At 38.8% G+C, this 23,710-nt stretch overlaps 1 protein-coding gene and 1 pseudogene across 6 annotated transcripts in view; one reads left to right on the top strand and one right to left on the bottom strand.

Annotated features, from left to right (window-relative positions):
- PHF20 (PHD finger protein 20) overlaps positions 1–23,710 on the bottom strand; it is a 172,751-nt gene that overhangs the window by 58,468 nt on the left and 90,573 nt on the right. For 4 of the 6 annotated variants that reach the window (XM_086702082.1, XM_086702084.1, XM_025931715.2 and 1 more), the window contains exons 5-9: positions 23,555–23,634; positions 19,302–19,689; positions 14,762–14,875; positions 13,438–13,626; positions 12,732–12,911 (exon numbers count right to left, since the gene is read on the bottom strand). In XM_086702082.1, coding sequence (XP_086558208.1) covers positions 12,732–12,911; positions 13,438–13,626; positions 14,762–14,875; positions 19,302–19,689; positions 23,555–23,634 — 951 coding nt within the window. The remainder of the gene's footprint in view (positions 1–12,731; positions 12,912–13,437; positions 13,627–14,761; positions 14,876–19,301; positions 19,690–23,554; positions 23,635–23,710) is intronic. The other 2 variants (XM_086702085.1, XM_086702086.1) reach the window with 1 other exon arrangement.
- On the top strand, positions 20,357–21,712 carry LOC112868996 (transmembrane protein 256 pseudogene; annotated as a pseudogene).

The following is a 23,710-nucleotide window of genomic DNA, read 5'->3' as shown; positions in this document are numbered from 1 at the left end:
ACTGATGTGGAAAAATACCATAAATGAAAATGGCAAGCCATCAAATAGTATAAGAATATGATTCCATTATTGTGTTTTTTAAAACTTATCCCTATACATGTATGTTTGTATATGCACCAGAACCATGTCTGGAAGGATGGCAGGCCGGCCATACACCAAATTGTACCATGGCTCCTTCAAGAGTGAGAATGTTATCCATATAAAGGAGGACATTTCACTTGTTTTCTTTTTTCTTTTTTCTTTTTTTTTTGAGAGAGAGAGAGAGAGAGAGAGAGAGAGAGCGCGCGCGCGCGCGAGCGGGGGAGGCAGGGGGAGGAGACAGAGGATCTCTTCTGTCAGCACAGAGCCCGATGCAGGGCTTGAACTCACAAGCCGTGAGATCATGACCTGAGCCAAAGTTGGACACGCAACCAACTGAGCCACCCAGGCGCCCCTACTGAATACCTTTTATACTTGACCAGAGCAAACAGATCCATTGGAAGGCTTATTTCTTCAGTTAAGTAGTAATATTTAATTAATTGGATCATTCATTCCATTACCTCAAGTAATTCAAGTCAATTTCTTGAGCATTTCTTAGGTACCAAAACTTTGAGAGGAAGAAAGGAAAGCTGGAGGAGGTTAGGAAAACACAGAAAGTTATATAACAGATTTCTTTGAGCTCAGGGAGGCACTTCTAGGAACGGATTGTCCTCGATACTCCCAATTGATAAATGATGAATAGCATTATTGATTGATTGTCCAGCTTAAATATTTCTAGATCTGCCATAATGTTGAAAACTCTTTTCAAAACAAAATTTCAAGTAAGTCTTCTTTTTTTTAAAGATTCTTTTCTCTTGTGCACATGAGTGGGGGAGGGGCAGGGAGAGAGAGCCTGAAGCAGGCTCTGTGCTGACAGCAGAGAGCCCGACACGGGGCTCAAACTCACGAACTGCGAAATCATTACTGAACCGAAACTGGATGCTTAACTGACTGGGTCACCCAAATGCCCCCAAGTAAGTCCTAATTTTTGATGCAGTGGTTCTTTTTTTAAAGATTCCTGTTGGATACAGGGATGAAAAAAATCAACATATATGAACAGATAAAAAATCTGTTTTGAAAATTAATGTGAAAAGGCATTTTATTTTGTTTTCTAATGTATTTAACTAAATCACTTCAGTTATTTATTAATTTTTTTATTGAAAAACATAACATAGCAAGAACAAAAGGTCATCCCAGACTGTGTGGACTTAGTATAACCATCACTTTTGAGTAATGAGGAGACAGCAAGTTTTTCTTAATGTTGATTTTTAAAATGAAATGTGATTTCTTACAATCAGAACACTAATTCTTTATGAGTACTAGTTCTTGATGAATTTTTATAACTACTCTGAATTAAGGCAGCTGGGACTCTTTTAAAAAATTATTTTAGGGGTGCCTGGGTGACTCAGTCGGTTGAGTGTCTAACTCTTGGTCTTGGCTCAGGTCGTGACCCCAGGGTCATGGGATCGAGCCCCATGTCAGGCACCATGCTTAGCGTGGAGCCTGCTTGGGATTTTCTCTCTCTCTCTCTCTCTCTCTCTCTCTCTCTCTCTTCCCCTCTCCTTCTCTCTCTCCTTCTCTCTCTATATCCCTCTTTCTCCCCGCCTCCTCTCCTTCCCTCTGTCTCCCTCCCCCATGTGTACATGCTCTTACTCTCTAAAATAAAAATTTTTTTAATAAAAAATTATTTTATAAAGAGTCATTTTGCAGATTTTCCCCCCATAAGTGTCAAAAATAATACATGCCAGGAGAAATTAAAACCAAGTAAAAGAAAACAAAAGTGAGGGGTGCCTAGGTGGCTCAGTCGGTTAAGCGTCCAAATCTTGGTTTCAGCCCAGGTCATGATCTCACGGTTGGGGTTCGAGCCCCGCATCTAGCTCTCTTCTGTCAGCACAGAGCCTGCTTTGGATTCTGTGTCTCCTTCTCTCTCTGCCCCTCCCCCAGTTTGCACTCTGTCTCTGTCTCCCTCTCAAAAATAAACATTTAAAAAAACTTAAAAAAAAAGATGTTCACTAAAAGTGTGCAAAACGAAAGCCGACAGATAAGAGCATACCTGCTGTGCTTGCAGGACAGCGAGAAGGCCATGTGGCTGCAGCAAAGTCAGCAGAAAGGAGAGAGTGAAGAGAGGTAACAGGTGACCAGAAGAAGCAGGGTCACTACAGGCCAATGTAAGGACTTGTGGCATGCATGAACAAATACCAACATTTCTGGACAGTGCAAGACATGAATGCTAGCTTTATTATTCTTATTCTCTTCTGGATTTCTTTTCTAATTTATGAATATAAAAAAACCAAGTTCCCAAAAAGAGTATACTGAATGAAGACAAGATCACTTCCATAAATAAGGTAAAAGGTACCAACAAAATCCTTGGTGAAGTTCGAATAAGGTCCTGATTTTGAGAATTGTATCATGGTATTGTAAGAAATACACACCAAAGTATTTAGAAGCAGAATTCTGCAACTTATTTGCAAACAATTCAGAAAAAAATCTTGGAAATAAGATAAGGCCAAAGAATACTAGCTAAGTAGGAGGAAAGCAACCTTACCAATACAGAAATCCAGGTGAACACTTGAGGGCTAGCCCCCTCTCTGAGAACAAGGCACTGTCAGTAGTTCCATCAACTCCTCAAAGCAACTGACCTCACTTTAGCAGCAACTAATCAGCTCAGCCTTAACCCAGTTCAGGAAGCCTGCAATTAAGTCAGAAAGCACACCTAACAGTTTCAGAAAAGGCTCTATGATTACACTGTTGATGTTGCTCTGCCTCCATCTCCAAATGCCTAATTGCTACTCATCCTTCAAGGCCCTGTGAAAGTACCACCTTCTTCCACCCCTGCCCCCAAACCACCAACCTAAATTTCACCTCTCCCCCAGAGTCAGATCCAAATAACATTTAATGAACACTAAGACCACAAGTGCCCCATTCATCTCTGTATACTCAACAGTTAGCAGAGCTCCTTGGGCATACAGTAAGGACTCAAGTTGAGTCCTGAGTTCAATTTTCATGTGGCAAGCACACATTATTACTGCCAGTCTTCTCTCCCATAGTTTTAGGTATTTCTTATGATGCCACCTTACTTCCTGTATTACAGGCACCTGGAGCCTTATCAATGCCCCTGCACAGAAAGACCTAGGGCACTGACCAGATGTCTCATTCATTTCTCTAACCTCAAAACAATGAATTCTCAACCAATTCTCCACCAAAACATGCCTGATGGCAAACCACAGACACAACTTCCCAAACTACAATGGCTATTACCCTATGACTCTTTTACTCAAGAAAACATAAGAGAACACAAGTGCACAAAAGCTAAACTATTGTAGGCATTAACTAAATTAAACCTGGTTAATTTAAAAATAAATCATCTGCAAAAACTACTATAGGCATTACTCTAAAACTTACCTGGTTAACTTACAAGTAAATCATTTGTAAACATTCAGTATTTTAGTGACAAATAACTTCCTACTCATTTTATAACTGACAACATATCAAGACTCCGGGGGTTAGAATCACTGACCTAAACCATGCAGCAAATATCCCATTTCTAACAGGTACATAGTTTAAAAAAAAAAAAGCTGAATAAGCCTATAACTTCTATTAGGTCTTCTCCCCTATTTACTTTGTGGTTCATGTACAATATTCACAAATGAGAGAGCTTAGAATAGTCTGGCACTTCATAGACAATAAAACTCTTGACTAAAACGAATGGACCGCAGCCCATTTTCAAAAGGCTCTGGTAACCTGAGTATGACCAAATAGGCTAGGCCCAGATTTAGAGAATAATCTGAGATCTCTGAACTTCTAAGGGCATCTATTCTATTCTATTTTACAACTTAAACAAATGCCTACCCAAGTAGCAGAATTTCAACTTCATTTTCCTCTGACTTCTAAGTCATCAAAGCAAATAGCTCAGAGCACTTATTCCTCCTAGCTCAAACTCAAGGTAATCTGACCTCTACCATTACTATAAACGCTTAGAAAATGGGCAAGTGCTTCAGTTATTTACACTGGTTGCAAAACTATTCCCCAGAAAATGCCCTATGCAACCTGAGGCAGAAGAAGACATCAAATCTTACCATCATCGATTCCCAAAGCTCATCTGTCCTACTCTCACTTGATCTTATTTCCATCCCCCCACAAACCAGAAACACAGCTAAATTAACTGACACAACAGAAACTGTACATGTGTGTGTTTTGGAACGAGCCCCAAACCCCACCAAATGAATTAACCTTAAAACAGGCATTGAATTTAGCCTCTAACCTAACCTCCTCACTCCTCTCCTCTGCACAGCATATTTCTTGGTGATGTAGAAACAATTCATTACTAATTTCCAGTGATGTCTAATATAACCCCACCTTCAAGACAATATAATTTAAGAGCTTAGTCTGCTGAATTATAAGGAACATGGCTGTCATCTAGAGCTCTCCACACCAAGTTCTGAGATTAAATTTCCACCTCATTTGTACATCAAGTCCCTTTCCCCCACATGACAGAAAAGTAGCTTGGGGGGAGAGAAGCCCTGCCACTGACAGAAGGCTCGGCCAGAAAAGGGAGATCGCTTACACCCAAGAGCCCACAAGGCTGAAGCATAACACTCTGGACCCAGCAGGACAAAAGACCAACCTAAAGGCACCATGGATGAGCCAGGAGTGAATATGTGAGTACTCTCGCTTTACTATTTTCAGAAAGCTCCTCTGCTATAACATTTATGTTAACCACACGGCATGCTATCAAGACCCCTGTACAATACAGCAAGACCCACCTCAATTGAAATTATCCAAATAAAAGTATGCAATTCTGAAGACATACAGTCATTGTGGTGTCAGTTTTATAAACAGCCCCACTAAAAACAAAACTATTTAAACGTCCGTCACTCACCTTTTAACAAAGTAAAATTTTTCTATTTGTAATTTATACTACTCCTAATATTTGGAATATGCCCTTCTAAAGAAAAGCAAAGAATTTCAAATCTTATATTCATTGTTAAACATATAAATTATAGACATATTTAGTGTAACACAAATGAGGATACAGATGTACAGATTTCATGACAGCTAAAACTAAATGAAGTCACAAGTATGTAGCGTCAAAATACAGAATCACCAAATATTCAACTACCCTCCTTCTCTCCAGTAAAATAACACACTAGGAAATGGGCTATACCTTTGCTCATACTGTTTACTCTGCTGGAATACCTAGCCCCCATCTATTTCTCACAGGACAGTACTATTTACCCATCGAGATTCAGGTTAAATGTAGTATCTCCCAGGTTGAGATGGTCTTCAGGCAGGCACTAAGTCATACTAATCTTGTGTCAGTGTTACTTATTTCAGCACAGTGCCTGGTATCTAGCAGGTTCACAGGATATTCCAACTGAGCAAGAAAAGATGTGCAACCGGAGCTTCCACACCCATGTCTGCAGAATCTCTTCTCACCTTTTCTGCCCTAAGTGCAGGAAGACCACTTCATTTAACATTTACCATTTCCCCAAGGCTCTCACTAAAAGAACTTCTCAGCATATTCTTCTCCAAGGAACAATGGGCAACCCGCAAACCTCCACAAGCTTCTTCATTCTTCCTCTGGGCTCATACATACATAAGCTCTGCTCTGGGAACTATAGAGCCCATACTCTCCACACACTGGAAAGGGAGAAGGTTATAGACCATCTATATTTGCCAAAAGAACACTTTCCAGGTCCAGAACCATGTCATCAATCAAAACTCACAAGATTTGATTCCACAGCTCATTTCTGGCTAAATTCACCAAAGGGCCATGTCTTCCCCTCATTAAGTCTGCCCTAGTTCAGGATACAGTTGAGTCTAGAAGAGAGCTACCCCATTATTACTTAGACCTTCACAGACATCTAGGAAATGCCAAATTTTACCTACACTTAATTCCCTTCTCCCTTCCTCTACCCATTTCAATTCATGATTAAGTCAAATTTTACAAAATAAACAAATTTTTAAAATTTATTTATTTAGAGAGAAAGAGAATGGAGGGGAGGGAAAGAATAGACAGGGGCAGAAAGAGAGCAAGAGAGAATCCCAAGCAGGCTCCACACTGTCAGCACAGAGCCAAACGCAGGACTCAAACCCAGAAACCATGAGATCATGACCTGCACCGAAGCTGGACACTTAACCAACATGCGCCCCCAAAATAAAGAATTTTTTTTTAATATGAAATTTATTGTCAAATTGGTTTCCATACAACACCCAGTGCTCATCCCAAAAGATGCCCTCTTCAATACCCATCACCCACCCTCCCCACCCTCCCACCCCTCATCAACCCTCAGGTTGTTCTCAGTTTTTAAGAGTCTCTTATGCTTTGGCTCCCTCCCTCTCTAACTTCTTTTTTTTTGAGAAACTTAACAGAAGTCCATGGGGGAGGGGAAGAAAAAAAAAAAGACGTTAGAGAAGAATTTTTTAAAGATGAATGCTGATCAAGAACTTTGGGGTATGAGCTATGGGTAGGAAACATTTTTTATTTCATAAAAATTTTTAAATGGTGACTTACGCAATAATTAAAGTGACCTTTTTAATGTCTTTATTCATTTACCTTGAGAGAGAGAGCACAAGCAGGGGAGGGGCAGAGAGAGAGGGGAAAAGAGAATCACAAGCAGGCTTTGTCCTGTCAGCAGAGAGCCTAACACAGGGTTTGATCCTAAGCCAAGATCAAGAGTAAGATGCTTGGAGGGCACCTGGGTGGCTCAGTCAGTTAAGTGTCCGACTCCGGTTCAGGTCATGATCTTGCGGTTCGTGAGTTCGAACCCCGTGTCGGGCTCTGTGCTGACAGTTCAGACCCTGGAGCCTGCTTCAGATTCTGTATCTCCCTCTCTCTCTGCCCCTCTTCCACTCACACTCTCTCTCACTCTCTCTCAAAAATAAACAAACATTAAAAAAATTAAAAAAAAAAAAGAAAAAGAAAAAAGAGTAGGGTATTTGGGGCACCTGGTGGCTCAGATGGTTAAACATCCGACTTCAGCTCAGATCATGATCTCACAGTTTATGAGTTCAAGCCCCGTGTCCAGCTCTGCGCTGACAGGTCAGAGCCTGGAGCCTGCTTTGGATTCTGCGTCTCCCTCTCTCTCTGCCCCACCTCAGCTTGTGCTTTCTCTCTCTCTCTCAAAAATAAATAAATAAGGGGCGCCTGGGTGGCTCAGTAGGTTGAGCATCCTCCTTCAGCTCAGGTCATGATCTCGCAGTCTGTGGGTTCGAGCCCCGCATCGGGCTCTGTGCTGACAGCTCAGAGCCTGGAACCTGCTCCGGATTCTGTGTCTCCCTCTCTCTGCCCCTCCCCCACTCGTGCTCGGTCTCTGTCAAAAATAAATAAACATCAAAAAATTTTTTTAATAAATAAATAAATAAATAAAGAGTAGGGGCACCTGGGTGGCTCAGTCGGTTGAGAATCCAACTTCAGCTCAGGTCATGATCTCACAGTCCGTGGGTTTGAGTCCCCCACATCGGGCTCTGTGCTCACAGCTCAGAGCCTGGAGCCTGCTTCGGATTCTGTCTCCCTCTCTCACTGCCCCTCCTCTCTATCTCCTTCAAAAAATAAATAAACGTTAAAAAAAAAAAAAAAAAAAAAAAGAGTAGGACGCTTAACTGACTGAACCACCCAGGTGCTCCAGTGATTTTTTTTTTTAATATGATAAAATACATATGTAATAATATTTATTATATACATATTATGATCATAACTATTTTTTCTAAATACTGAAGGAAAATACAGTACATTTAAAATTTTAATTTCAGGGGCACCTGGGTCGCTTAGTAGGTTAAGCATTTGACTCTTGATTTTGGCTCAGGTCATGATCTCATGGTTCAGGAAACTGAGCCCCACATCCAGCTCTGCGCTGGCAGCACAGAGCCTGGTTGCGATTCTCTCTCCCCCTGTCTCTCTGCCCTTCCCCTGCTCACACACACGTTCTCTCTCTCTTTCAAAATAAATAAACATTTAAATTTTTTTTTAATTTCAGTGTTGTAAGTTACAATATATAAAAGACAAATGACCAAGAGAAATTAAAGTATAATGTATAGAATACATTATAGTATAATGTAAAGAATAATGTATAGAAAAGACAAAATATCAACATCAAAACTATACAAAGGAAACCTGGCAAATCCATAATAAAAACAAACAACCCAACAGGAAATGGGCAAATAAAATGCAATAAAGACAATTTACAGAAGATTAAAATATTCAATAAACCCATGAAAAACTGTTTACTCCCATTTAAAAAAAACACAGAGCTTAAAAGACAAAGTCTTATTTCCAATATTAACATAAAGAAAATTTAAAAGATGTATAATATCCATAGAAAGCAATGATGTAAGGGAAAATGTACTCTATCATACTCTTGGTCAAAATATTAAGTAGAATGGTCTTTGGAGGGTAATTTGTTAATGCAACTGAAAATGTACATTCTCTCAAACCCAGCAATTACACTCACAGCAAGTTATCCTTAAAGGCTATTCACCAAGTGGTCAAAAATACATGTTCAAGGTGGGGCACCTCAGTGGCTCAGTCGGTTAGGCATCCAACTCTTGATTTCGGCTCAGGTCACGTTCTCATGATTCCTGAGTTCGAGCCTCAGATGGGGCTCTGTGTTGGCAACGCAGAACCTGTATGGTATTCTCTCTCTCCTTCTCCCTCTGCCCCTCTCCTACTTGTGCACTCTCTCTCTCTCAAAATAAATTTAAAATATATGTGTATATACAGTGCAGATATATATTTATGTATGTTCAAGGAATACCATTGCCATCATTGTTTGAAATATCAACTGCTCAGAAACACTCTAAATGTCTGTCAAAAGGGAAATGGCTAAATATATGATGGAACATTCTTACAAGACACCATTACTCTATCATTAAAAAGAATGAAACAAGTGTACTTACAAAGATAGATCTCAAGAAAACTGAAAATAAGTCAGAAAACAATAAGCCTAGAATTAACCCAATTACATCTAAATTAAATTTAATTTAAATTAAATAATAAAATCTTAATTGCCTCCCTACCTATAAACATATAGAAAAGGATCTAGAAAAATAACAAACTAATAATAAGAGGGTTATCCAAGGAGAAAAGGAGCAAGATAGAAGACACTTCTCACTTTAACTCCTAATACCTCTATATTGACATTTTTATGAACAGTATATATTATTTTTTTACTGCTTTTTTAAAAGGAAAATAAAAAATAAATACACATACACACAAGAAAGTGGTTTAGATGTTCTTCACTTTAAAAGGCAAAGATCAAGATTTATTCATGGTCAGCACCATCCCGGACTCTGAACATTTACCACAAACATAACATTATAGAAATGTAACATCCAAGTAGCTATTAATGCAACAAGCAATCACTACTTTAAAAAAAAAAAAAAAAAAATCTCTGTAGACATAAACGTGTACAACTTCCTAAGCTGTCTATTACCATAACGTAAAGTTTTCTCTTTCAGTAATGATAGAATAGCTCATACTAGAACATCCCTTTTGCATGCAACCATTATAAACTGGAAAAAATATTTAAAAACAAATATGAAAAGGCAATAAAGAGCAACAAAAAGCAGGCAGAAACAGGAGTTGTATATTTGGAATAAGAGAAGGGCGCTAGGTAACTTTCCCATCTCTTAAGTCTTTTCACCTAAAGGCAGGCTCCAGTCAGTAACACTGGGCAGCTAAAACTCAAGTAAGACATCTTTAGACTTACTGGTTCAAGAAACAAAAGGCAAACTTCAGTACAACTACAACAGCTGGCAAAGGAGGGAGAAAGTCCTAAAAAAGAAGAGAGTCACAAAAGGGTGGCTTCAATTTCTACACATAAACTCTGCCTAAATCTCTGGCTGATCTTTGAATGAACAGTTTCAAGCAGCCCAATTAAAGCTAAAAGAACTGAGCAAAAGTTTCGGCTACTGTCCCCTGCAGAGAAAAAGAATTTGGAATGTGAGTTCAGCCAAATTAATTGCCCTTTCAAACAAAGAGATCAGCATTCTTCAGAGGAAAAAACATAAGCCAGGCTCTACAACATATCAGACACCATGTGCAGGATGCAATCCAAAACATTAGACACATGAAGAAAAGGGAAAATGTGACCTATAGTCAAGAGAAAGATCAATGGAGATTAGCTTCAAGATAATCTAGGTGGTAGATTATCAGGGACTTTAATGCAACTATAAAAACTACACTCATAATGAATAGACTCCCAACATCTCAGCAGAGAGTCTAGTGAGAAAAAAGGGAATTCTAGAACTAAAAAAGCATAAAAAATAAAAAAATTCACAGGATGGGGTTAAGAGCAGATTGGAATCAAGAGAAGAAAGAATTTGAAAACAGAAATTATTCAATCTGAAAAAGAGGGGAAAAAGAGGAGGAAAAGAGTGAAAAAGAAAAGAAAAAATCAACAAATCCCAAGGACCTGTGGCACAATATCAAAAGGTCTAACATAAGCATAATGTGAATCACCAAAGAAGACAGAGAGAATGGGACACAATATTCACAGAAATAATGGTTGAAACTTGACAAAAACCACTAATTTTCAAATTCAAACTCACTCTCAAGTAGGTTTAAAAAAAAAACACAAAAGCTAAATACATTATAGTCAAACTGCTAAAAAGCAAAGAGAGAGAAATCTTAAAAGAAACCAAAAAGAAAATAACACATTACAAACAGAAACAATGATATGAATGATTACTAACTTCTCTTCAGAAACAACAGAGGCCAGGGGCACCTGGGTGGCTGAGTCGGTTAAGCGTCCGACTTCAGCTCAGGTCATGATCTCACAGTCTGTGAGTTTGAGCCCCGCGTTGAGCTCTGTGCTGACAGCTCAGAGACTGGAGCCTGCTTCAGATTCTGTGTCTCCCTCTCTCTCTGCCCCTCCCCTGCTCATACTCTGTCTCTGTCTCAAAAAAAAAAAAAAAGAAAAGAAAAGAAAAGAAAAAGAAACAAACAACAGAGGCCAGAGGACCATGAACAACACCTTTACAGTACTTAAAAAGAAAAACAAAACAAAATTGTAAACCCCAAATTCTATACCCAGTGAAGAAAATATCCTTCAAGAATGAAAGTTAAATAAAGTCATGTCCAGATAAACAAAAACCAAAAGAATCTGTCACCAGGAAACCTACGCTACAAGAAAAAAGTACAGGAAAGTTTTCAGGCTGAAATGTAATCTTCAGGAAGATATGAAGAAGTGGGAATGGTAAATATGTGCGTAAATAAGACTCTTGTGTCTTCATCACCTTTGTAATACAGAATTATTAAGAGCAAAAATTATAATACTGTTCTGTGGCTTTTACAGCTTCCAAGAGGCAACCAGAGCACAAAAGAGGGAAGGATTCAATGACTACACGTTTTAGATAAAGTGGTTCAATATTAAAAGTAAACTGCAAAAAGCTTAGGATATATATCATAATTCCTACACTAACCTCTAAAACAAATTCTAAGAAGTATACCTAGAAGCTAATAGAAAAAATTAAAATGAAATTTGAAAAAATTCAATTAACCTAAAAAAACAGGAAGGGAGGAAAAGAACAAAACACAGGATAAACAGGAAACAAAAAGCAAAATGGTAGTAAACCTAAAAGCAATAATATCAATACTCATATTTAATGTAAACAGACTCCACACTGCAGTTAAAATCAAAATAGGTATATGCCACCTATAAAAGACACAATTTGAATTTAAAGACACTGTTACGTAGAAAGAAAAGTGATAGAAATATACACCGTGCATACAGAAAGCATAAGTACCTGTACTAATAGCAGGTAAAGTAGACTTTAAGTCAAAGATTATTACCAAAAATAGCATGATATTTCACATTACAAAGAGGACAATTCATCATGAGGACATAACAATTATAAATACATATGCACCTAATAACAAAACTCCAAAATACATGAAGCAAAACTGACAGAATTCTTTGGAGAAATAGACAAATCCACAATCATGGTTAGAGATTTTTAACACCCCTCTCTTGGTAACTGATAGAACAGATATAAAATGGCAGCACACACATTTTTTTTTTTCAAATATATATGGAACATTCACCAAGACAGATCATATGCTTGGCCATAAAATAAATCCCAACAAATATTAGAAGACTGAAATCCTACAAAGTATGTTCTCTGACTACAATGGAATTACATTAGAAATCAGTACCAATAAGGTATCTCTAAAAAGTCCAATATTAGGAAATGAAACAACATGCTTCAAAGTAAGCCATTATCAGCAAATAAATCACAAGATATCTTAAATTGAAAGAAACTGAAAATACAACAACGTATCAAAATCTGTAAGATGTAGCTAAAGTAGTGCTTAATGGGAAATTTGTAATTTTATTTTGTTTGTAATTTTAAATGTTAATACTGGAAAAGAAGATCTAAAATCAATGACCTAAGTTTCTAGAAAAATGTAAGGGAAGAAAATAAGATCGCAATAGAAATCAATGACCATTTAAAAGACAAATAGAGAAAATTAAGATAAAAGTTTGGTTCTTTGAAACTATCAACAAAATTGATAAATCCCTAACTATACTAATCAAAAGAGATGGAACACAAATTAGCAATATCAGAAATGAAAAGGATATAGCATTAAAATAAGGAAAGGTTATTAATAAAAGGTGAAAAAACATCATTAGAAAAGTCTTCTTTTTTTTTAGTTCACAAAGCAGAAGCAAAAGCATATAGAGAAGAGAATTATCTTAACACTAAATAGGAACCTGCCACAGTAGAAATCTCTTGTAACTCAGCAAGAGGAGAAGCCGATTCTGTCTTCATGCTGTTTTCTCCCATTGACTTGCAGTTCAACTCCAAGCCTGCAGCCCCCAATCCATCACCAAAGGAGTGGCAAGTCAATGCAGATGAGACCTGGTCAGCTTCCAAAGGAGATTTCAACTGACCTAGAAGAAAAAAAAGAAAGCCTAGGGAACATACACATTTATATAATCAACCAAAAGTCCCACAACAGACTAAGAAATCCAGGGACTTTTGATAGGAAGCCATGCACCTCGCAGCATACAAGAATTCATTCACAGGTTCCAGCACATAGAGCCAGAGTTGTGAGCATCTCAAAGAAAAAGGCTAATAAGAGACCAAAGTGAATATATTTTTCTCGAAGTGTTAACAAAAAGGCAGAAGCACTGGAGAGAGAGAGCACCAGAAAGACAGACAGAGGGACAGGACTCTTCAAGCACTGTACCTCCAACGAAACATTCAGACATATACAAGCAAAACCAATCACAAACGTGTACAGAAAGTTCGTCTACTGAATCATCAGTGAAGAATAGTATAATAAACACTGCAACTCATTCAAAAATTTGATTTCAACACCATCTAAAACTTGTGGAAGGTAGTATACAATGATTTAGATGGGTTCTCCTAGACAGGCAAGCTGGTAAGACAATTCCAGAACAGATTCTGACTCACCTTCTTCAGATTCCTTGTTAATGGATGATGTGTTTTGCAAAGGATCAGTATTAACCGTATCAACCAAATCTGATACAACCAAGTCAGGATCTAGGATTTCATGCGTCCCATTAGTGGACAGCCTGGAGGACCGTCTCCTCGATAAGTCTTTGTCAGTGGTTTCCGAGTAGGTTTTTGACTTTTCCTGGGCTATAAACCATTAAGAGAGGCATAGTCAAGAACCCAAGAAGAAGAAATAACTCTGCTATTCCAAATTTCTGGGCTGGTTACCCCTACAAGGGCTTAAAGAGACTTCTGAAATATTAGGCCAGTAATAAAAGGAAATATCCTTTCTTAATTTGTAGTTTTAAGTAAAGGCACAGTCTCTCTGCCAGGATAGAATTATCCTTGTTCATGGTTTGAAAATTTGTTTTGAGATCACGCCCTATCTTTTAATCCATTTTTTTTCAATTTTTTTTTTAGCATTTATTTATTTTCAAGAGACACAGCACAAGCTGGGGATGGGCAGAGAGAGAGGGAGACACAGAATCTGAAGCAGGCTCCAGGCTCTGAGCTGTCAGCACAGAGTCCGATGCAGGGCTTGAACTCACGAACTGTGAGATCATGACCTGAGCTGAAGTCGGATGCTTAACCAACTAAGCCACCCAGGTGCTCCAAGGTCACACCCTATCTTGACAACTAAGTTCTATTTTAGGGCATCCCAACTTAAAAGTTTGTGTACTAATTTTCAAAGTCAATAAAGTTTATAAAGCCTTAGAACCATTACAAATCCTTTTCAGAGCCAAAGCACTTTTTAATCAATAAATAAGATTTTTTAATGTTTATTTTTGAGAGAGAAAGAGACAGCATGCATGTAAAGGGGAGGGGCAGAGAGAGAGGGGTACAGAGGATCTGAAGTGGGCTCCATGCTGACAAGACAGTCCAATATGGGGCTCAAACTCACGAACCACGAGATCATGACCTGAGCCGAGGTAGGATGTTTAACCAACGGAGCCACTCAGGTGCCCCATAAATAGCATTTTTAAAGTTTCACTTAGCATATGAAATCCGTCCCTTCCTAAACCATTAAATTTCCAATGGAAATGTAGTTTATGGGCATGAAGATGACACCACTAAGCCCAACATTAATATAGTTTGTGCTTTGGGATTTATTTTTCTTCAAGCAAAACTCCTTCTGATCCAACCCAAATCATCCACATCAGCTCCTGTGATCAAAAACAGCATTAGAGTCTATATATTGAAAATAGGAAACAACAGGAGTACAGGGGAAACTAACCCAATCAACATCAAGTTCTAGCCGCACATACACAAACTGGAGACTCACATGAATTTTTGTCAAGCCGAGAACGTTTTAATGGGACGTCACTTCCTTTTGATATTTTCCGTCTTCTCAATTCCAATGTTATTGGTTGCAAAGTTTGAGAGTTTGAATCCACAGCTACAGTGTATATAAAACACACAAAAAAATTATGCAATTTCTTAGTGCTCAGTCCTTATGATTATATATAAATAAAACACATGCACACACACACTCACATAATAAACAGACCCTCAAAGGGCTAATAAAAAAACAAAAGTGTAATGGGTAAGACACTACTTCCTTAACATGAGATGCTGATACCTGTAGACTGACATCCTTCATCTTTCTCTTTTTTAAAGATTTATTTCTTCATTTAAGTAATCTCTACACCCAGTGTGGGGTTCAAACACAAGGCCCCGAAATCAAGAGTCGCATGCTCCACCGACTGAGCCAGCCAAACGCCCCTTCCTTCATCTCTTTTTTTGGTTTCTCCTATGACTCAGCTCTACATACACTTCTCTCCTAAAATCCTCTCTTTAAAACCCTACACCCCAACATGACTACTTTAAAACATGACAGTGCAGGGGCACCTGGGTGGCTCGGTCGGTTAAGCATCCGACTTCGGCTCAGGTCATGATCTCACAGTCCGTGAGTTTGAGCCCCGCGTCGGGCTCTGTGCTGACTGCTCAGAGCCTGGAGCCTGTTTCAGATTCTGTGTCTCCCTCTCTCTCTGCCCTTCCCCTGTTCATGTTCTGTCCCTCTCTGTCTCAAAAATAAATAAACGTTAAAAAAATTAAAAATAAAAAAAAAAACATGACAGTGCAAGGGCAATAAAAAAGTCATTTTTACCACCATCAAATCTCCTCACCAAAACTTGACTTATCTCTGGCACCTGGATGGCTCAGTCAGTTGAACATCCAACTTTGGCTCAGGTCATGATCTCATGGTTCGTGAGTTCAAGACCCACATCAGGCTCGCTGCCGTTAGCACAGTGCCCATTTTGGATCCTCTGTCCCCCTCTATCTGCCCCTCCCCCCCCTTGCACTCTCTCAAAAATAAATAAACATTAAAATAAAACAAAACTTGATTTATCCAATACTCAGGAAATTCACCATGCAGGCTAATTCCTAAGATGTATACCTGGGACTATAGCCTGAGTATTGTTTTCAATCTCTACTTGCTAAATTAGTTAGGTTGGCATTGGTCCTAGTTGTGAGGGACCAAAAAGAATGTCAACATTTATAACCTCTTAAAAACAATTCCAGAAAAATCTCAGGAGACTACGCTATTTGATAGTCAGTGTTCCAGGCAAGGCTGCTGATCCCCAACAAATCCAGCTCTGACACAATTTAGCAGTGCAGACTCTAAACCCTTGGATAGTACTCACTCTTTATTTTTAAACCCAACACTTAAGAAGCTCTCCCCAATCACAAAAGATGAGAATCCAAAACAGGCAGAAGAAAAAACAAAAATAAATGAAACCAGGAAGCTTGTGGGGAAGATAGAGCTTGGGGGGGGGGGGGGGGGGAGGGCGGGGCGCAGTGTCTGATGAAGGCTGAAAGGAGAAAAGAAGAAAGGGAAAAGGAGTAAGGGGGGGGGGGGGCGCGAGAAGAAGACTCCTTGAAGACCAGTAGCTTCAGATTGGCCGTGTCGAAAAACCGAACAAGAGACAGGGCTGAGGTCTGAGGAGGCAAACCTGAAGAGTGTGCTAAACTTCTTGGCTCTTCCTGTGTTCAATCTTCCCAATATGCCAACATTATTTTGTTCCAAGTGGTTAGAACTTGGAAATCACAAACATTCCAAATTAAACACAACTACAAACAACCCTCCTTAAATAGCTCAGATCCTGTTCCAATTAAGTCTGTAAAATTTAGAGAGCTCAATGCTTCACTGGGTCAATGAACTTGTGCTAATTAATTTTTAAAGGAGATTTGGGGGCGCCTGGGTGGCGCAGTCGGTTAAGCGTCCAACTTCAGCCAGGTCACGATCTCGCGGTCCGTGAGTTCGAGCCCCGCGTCAGGCTCTGGGCTGATGGCTCAGAGCCTGGAGCCTGTTTCCGATTCTGTGTCTCCCTCTCTCTCTGCCCCTCCCCCGTTCATGCTCTGTCTCTCTCTGTCCCAAAAATAAATAAACGTTGAAAATAAATAAATAAATAAATAAATAAATAAATAAATAAATAAAAAATAAAGGAGATTTGAACTACATAGGACATATTTGACAAACATTTTTACTTTGATACCACATACAATCCAGGGCTGACTACATAGAACAGTAGTGTTTTCCAAACTCTTCTTACAATAAGAATCCTCTGGGAAGGCTATTAACAATTTCAGAGATTCTGACTGGAGAGAAATGCCTGAGGCAAACTTGGAAAACACCATTTCTCTATCAAATCGATCCTATTTGATATGAGATCTTACACTTACAAAATAAAAGCAATAAACTGAATGCCTCCCCACCTTTTTTAATCTGAGTGAAGCCAAGTGGCTTCAAAGCGGCAGTCAGCAACGTTGAGTGCAACCACCCCAGGATATACTTTCGGGAGGGTATAAGCCAGAGCATGAACAGCTGAACGGGAATCAGTTTCAGAGCACTCACTTCTCATAGACATGCTTTCCTAAGCTGAGATGAGGACACATTAGATTTCCACTAGTTCTCATTTTCCACCTCTTCTTGCACAAGTGCCCTTCTCCTACTTAAATAAAAAGGCCTGCATAACACACATCCTACATCTTAACATGGTACACTGCACAGAGGTTTAAAACCTCCAGACTTTCTCAACTGGGATTCCTCATCTGAACACAGAACACAGAGATAATTTTCTCAATTCTCCCAAGGATGGTTTATAACTAGTAGCATTCTCAATGCATGGAGATGTCAATTCATTACGGATGCCTTGGGCAGTGGGGTTTAATTCTCTCCCAGAACCCTGTAGAGGAAGTAGTGAATTTATACGCGTACTAATAGAAATAGGAGAGCCACAAATGCAAGCTATACGTGTAATTTTCAATTTTTTAGTTCAAAAAAAGTGAATTTATAATTTTACTTAACCCAACACATCCAAAAACATCATTTTAACATAAAAAAAATGATTAATGAGATATTTTACATTCCTTTTGTTTTTTTGCACCCAGTATTTGAATTCCAGAGTATATTTTACACTCACAGTACATCTCAATTCAGACTAGCCACATTTCAAGTGCTCAATAGCCACCTGTGGCCAGTGGCTACCATACTGGACAGTACAGGTCTAGGCCATCATTAGGCCTAGGGACAATGCCAGCATGCTTTAGCTTTTGAGAGCAAAACTCAGTTAAACATCCACTGAAGGAGGTGGTGCCTTCATTCATCTGGGAAGAAATCCTTTTATATCTAATTTCCTATCTTAGAATTAGAACTCAGATATGAAAAGGTTGTCTACTGGGAATGAGTATTAATACATTTATTTGAAGTAAATTCAGACAGACTTTTTTTTCCCACAGAAATGAAGTCTGATGTAGCTGCCTGGATCAACAGGACTGGCTTTGCATTCCACATCACGCAGGACCAATGAATAAGCTAACTCTATAGTTGCGCAGTTGTGATGAAAATACATTTTATGTCATATTTTATATTTTAAATATATCATTTGCACCTATTTAAACTTGTCCAATGAATGAGCTAACTCTATAGTTGTGCAGTTATGATGAAAATACATTTTGTGTCTTATTTTGTATTTTAAATATATCATTTGCACCTATTTAAACTTGTGATAAAAACAGATACCCTCTAAAACATACTAGGGGATTCATAATTTTTCAATATTCATGTAGGAAATATGCAAGCAAGAATGTCTGAAGACCACTGCCAGATTATCACAGCCAGCATTTAGTCTAGACATTCTAAGTGTTCTTCATGCCACTGCATTGACTAGAGAAAGAGTGTTTGGCCTAGGAAGAAATTCAGGATGTGCTTCATTCTTGGTTATTCTAAAGAATTCCAAATTTCAACTTTTTAGAATAACTATACATTCTTCCCTAAATCTGTACCTTTAACCTTAACTCTTACCAAGTACCCAACTCAGCTTTTTACTTAGACTGTGAAAATGTCCAATCAATAATCACTCTCCAGAGAGCTCAACTTCAAAATGTACCTATGCCTTCCTAGGTCCAGTGTTCTTTGGCCCTGCCTCTATCTGATGCCCACATGTATTTACTTCTCCTTTCCTCCTTCATGTCTCTCAGGAAAACTATTATTTCCTAATCCCAGGTTCTATTAAGCTTGCTTAAACTGAGATCAGTTGAATAGGCACAGGCAAAAGGCCTTAGCTTGTTAGGTTTTACCACATAAGCTGAAGCATCTAGTGGACAGTTACACACCACTCCAGAAGCTCAGTAAAGGACACGTGTCCCAACTTACATTCATCTGGCTACACACCTCCCTTAAATTCTGCTCCGCAGATCACAGAACGATTCAAAGTCAGGCACAAAAATTAAGGATTGAAGTATGGAAGTGACAGAGAACCACAAAGGCCACAGAACAACACTCTGGCATTGCCACTGCAGACCCCACATGGGAAACTCACCAGCAGGAGCTATGGAAGGGGGCCTGCCTCGTTTTCTTTTTGGCTCCCTCAAGTTTTCTTGTGGACTCTTCACAATGTCATTTTCAGGTTTCTTATCCACTTGAGCATCTCCAGAGTACTCCCTGTCATTTTCTGAAATGTTCTCCTTATCTTCCTTCTCGTTCTTGGGGAGGCCTTTCTCTGACACCTTCCCCTTTTCAGAACAGATTAACTTTCCTTCTTTATCAGGCTGCTTGGGTCGCTTTTCTGTCTTTAAGGCTTTGTCCTCTTTGTCTTTCTTCACGTTGACAGTGGCTTTTCTTTGTTCTTTAAACTTCTCTCGTTTATCAGGAGATGATGGAAGACTTTTGTGGTCTGTTTCTTTAGGCCTAGCATTACCCACAATATTCTAAAATGAGCAAAATAGCGATGAAACACACTTTGTAATTACTTGCAAATATAAAATCAGGTGGGTTTTTTTTTTTGCAAACATATGAAGACAAACAAATTAAAACAGGACATATGCTATGTCACATAATGGAAAGAACCACTGAAAATACCCTTCCATACTCTGAGGCTTGAGAACCAATCCTAAATTAAAAAAAAAAAAAAAAGTCGTGTTCAATTCCTTCTGAGACCGAATGATCTATATTTTGATTAAGTCACTGGATAATTAAAGGGAAAAATACCCCAGGGACCTCTTCTGCAAAGCAATCTTTCTGACAGAGGTATTCTAAGAAAATGTCTCCAAGCTACATCCTTCTCGTCCCAAGCATGACTACACAGACCCAGGGCCTTTCAGAGGCCTGGCTCAGTTTGCCAGTGGATGCTGATGCCCTGTGCAGAGAAGAACACAAACTGATAAATGGAAGCTGAACAGGAAAGCTGTAAAGACTGTCTAACCCAGAAGCAGGGTCTTTGCTTCCTTAATCAGATAAAGGCTATGCCCAAGCCAATATATCACCTACTGTGCTCCTGAGCTACTGAGTTTTTGTCCACTGGACAGAAGTATTACTTCTTGGTTACTTTCCTCCTAAATGACTTTTTAAAGCATCCTAAAAATCGTGTGTCCTAATATGACTGCTCCTAATAAAGTCAGCTCTGAAAGCTCTAGAGTTTGCAAAACTACAATTAAATTTGTATGTGTATCTCTCTTCCAAGACCTCAAGAGAACAGCAGGGACCACCATATCAAGTGCGTATGGAATCCCCAGCACCAAGCACGCACTAGGCATGCAGATCTCGCACAAAAGCTGGAAGGAGTACCTAAATATTCAGTAAGTGAAAGTTTAATTTGTCCCATAAGGATAAATAATAAACAAGGTTAGACCCTGGAAGAAAATTTTTCAGATCCCCAAAATTTTCTGAAAGCAGTCAGGTTTGAGAGCAAGCACTCCTCAGTAACTGCTGGCAGAATCATAAATGACAACCACCTTAGGGGGAGGGGCAGCATGTTGGCAATCTGTGTCAAGGAATTAGAACTAGAATGAATTCCTAGAAATGAAATTTTCTGACAGAATAATCAGACTTATATATTCAAATTTACAAATATCCTTATAAATGACCATTAGGGAATTAATTACACAAAGCAGAGTTATATATATATTACACAATACTAAATAGCCAGGAAAAGCCATATTATCATATACTATTAAGAACTTAAGAAAATGTTATTTTGTTAAAAGAGCAAGATATAACCCCCATATTAAAAAAAGAGCAAGATATAGAATACTAATATAACCATATGACCCCAATTTTGAAAATATATATTAATATTTACAAAAAACACAGAAGGATATATGCCAATCTGTTAAGAGCAATTGTATTTAGATAATAGAATTACATCATTTTTACTTCCATTGTGCTTTTCTATAGTTTCCAAATTTTCTACAGTTAATGTGTCATTGTTATAACTTCAAAAAAGATAAATATCCCTAATATATAAATTATCAAAACATTTAGAACAGTATGGTCATACAGAAAAAAACCTCAATCTATTCTAGTAATATATGAAAATACCTTTAGAAATTGTCTGTGACAGATACTTTTAATGAGTTAAGCTTTGGAGGTACATAACCATCCACTGCCATGGCTGCAGGCCAGGGGCTGCTCTCCAACGCTTGGGTGCCTTGTCTGAAGCTAGGGCCTTAGGGCTGGTCTCCTATGAGGGTGCAGGGCACTCAGTTTCCAGATGCCTAAGGGAAGAAGCTTTTTAACAAGGCCAACAAACACCGCTTCTTACCCAGCCTGGCCCTGTTAGGTGTGCTCCACTGCAGAAAGGCCCTTGGAGCCAAGTTACTGCTAGCCTTTGAAACCACCTTATTCTGTACCAGCTTTTAATACCAGGTTGTGAGTAGAAACCCCAGCGTCCAGACTTTGGTCCCTATGGGAGGGAGCCTGATAATCTTGGGCTGGCTTGCCTTAGCTCTTTGAGCTTCCTTGTATTTAATTTCTGGGTACTTTTTTGAGAGTTGGAGCAGGGAGAGGATTAAAAGAGAAAGGCAAATTGAAAGTTAAGCTCTGTATACAGCCTTATGGAACCCTAGATTCTTAGGGCTGAAGAGACCTGAGAAGTCTTTTAACCAAATATGATGCCCTCGTTGAAAAAACAAATACAAGCAGGAGCCATGGGCCTGCACCTGACTACCCACCAGGTCTGAGATGAAGTGAGACACTCGGGGACAGCTGGGAATCGGGAAATGAAGCACCCACAAATCCACAGTGGGTAAGGTGCTCATCTCCAACCCAAAGCATCTCAAGTGCTATCAATCAATTTATTGAGTACAGCAAAGTAAACAGTTGAATGTTTGTTATCTGGAGCCCTACATTTCCATTTGGGGAGATTCTGTGTACAATCTGACAATTCTGAACAAATTCTTAATACGGTCCTCTATTATTAACTTACTCCACAAACTCAACACAAAAACTGCCGAAGGGGCGCCTGGGTGGCTCAGTTGGTTAAGAGTCCAGCCAACTCTTGTTTTGAGCTCAGGTTATGATCTCACGGTTTCATGAGTTCGCGCCCTGCATCAGGCTCTGTGCTGACAGCGCGGAGCTTGCTTGGGATTCTCTTTCTCTCTCTCTGTCCCTCCCCCACTCACTCTGTCTCTGTCTCTCTCAAAAGAAATAAATAAAAACTTTTAAACTAAAAAAAGTTGCCAAATTTAAGGCCAAAATCACTTTTTAAATTTTAAAGAAACTCTACGCCACACATGGGGCTCAAATTCACAACCCTGTGATCAAGAGTCACATGCTCTGACTGAGCCATCCAAGCACCACACAAAATTCGATTTTAGTGTACTATATAGCACTTCCTTAGATGCCTAAGCAGCAAACGATGGAAGAGAAAAAAACCTCTTCAAGGCTAAAGCTTTATAACTGTTTCAATTTTCTGAAAAGGAAAACCAGCAAAAGGCAAAAACATTCTTAAGGCTACCTTTAAAGATACCAAGTATCATAATCCTTTGAAAATGTTAAATATAGGTACAGAAGTAAATATAGGTACAAGTAAAACTTGTGATAAGCATTTGATCATAAGAAAAGACAGGTCCCAGCATCACCAAATACTGTCACATCAAAAACTACCCAAAGAGGTGAGTAACAATTATTAACGATCAGAATTGTTAAAACATTAATATCCAAATTTTGATCTTGCTTTCCCCTCAACTATTTCATTAGGGCATAAACATGAAAAAAAGACTAAAGGGGAAAAATGAAAAGAGTAGGCAACAATTTCTAGATGGTCATGTCTAGATGGACCACATTTCTAGTATCAAAACTCTTGTCCCATGCTCAAGCAAACACGTGCATGGTGACCAGGACAAAAGGAAACAAAATTTTCAAACCAGGCACATGTAGCACAAATGATTGCCAAATACACACCAAACTGCAGTTTTGAAACCACCAAGTCATGATCCTGAGCTGAAGGGACTAAGTTAGATGAGGAGAAAATACACTCTAGGTTTCCTCAAGCATTTCAGCACGTTCCCTATGATGAGTAACAGCTCTGGGGACAGGGCACAGGGAGAGAGAAAAAAAAAGAGTAATAAGGAGACACTTTTGAGAAAAGATGAGGCAAACAGATAACAGGAAATGGCAGAGAGGGAAAAATATTAACAATTTCCGAAAACCTGCATATTGCTTTCTAGTGAAATTGTGTCAGGTAAAGGAAATAAAGACTTTGCCATCATAAACAAATATAATGCCTTTATTTGAGAAACAAAATTACAATGTCAGTATTATTCATACCACAAAACACAAAACCACATTTCTCACCTGATCTTTGGAAAAAGCTTTGACATGAATATGTTTGACAGTCTGAACTACTCCATCATAAAATTTCACAGTGTAAGTACCTAAAATTCAAGGAGATATCATGATTTAAGTTGCAGTTTCATGAAAGCAACAAAACTTTTCAAAGCATAAATACAA

This window comes from Puma concolor, chromosome A3, assembly GCF_028749965.1.
Source record: "Puma concolor isolate L17-30 chromosome A3, mPumCon1.1.hap2, whole genome shotgun sequence".
NCBI classification, from domain to species: Eukaryota; Metazoa; Chordata; class Mammalia; order Carnivora; family Felidae; genus Puma; species Puma concolor.
Note: the sequence above shows the minus strand (reverse complement) of the source record. Positions and strands in the feature narration are given on the sequence as shown.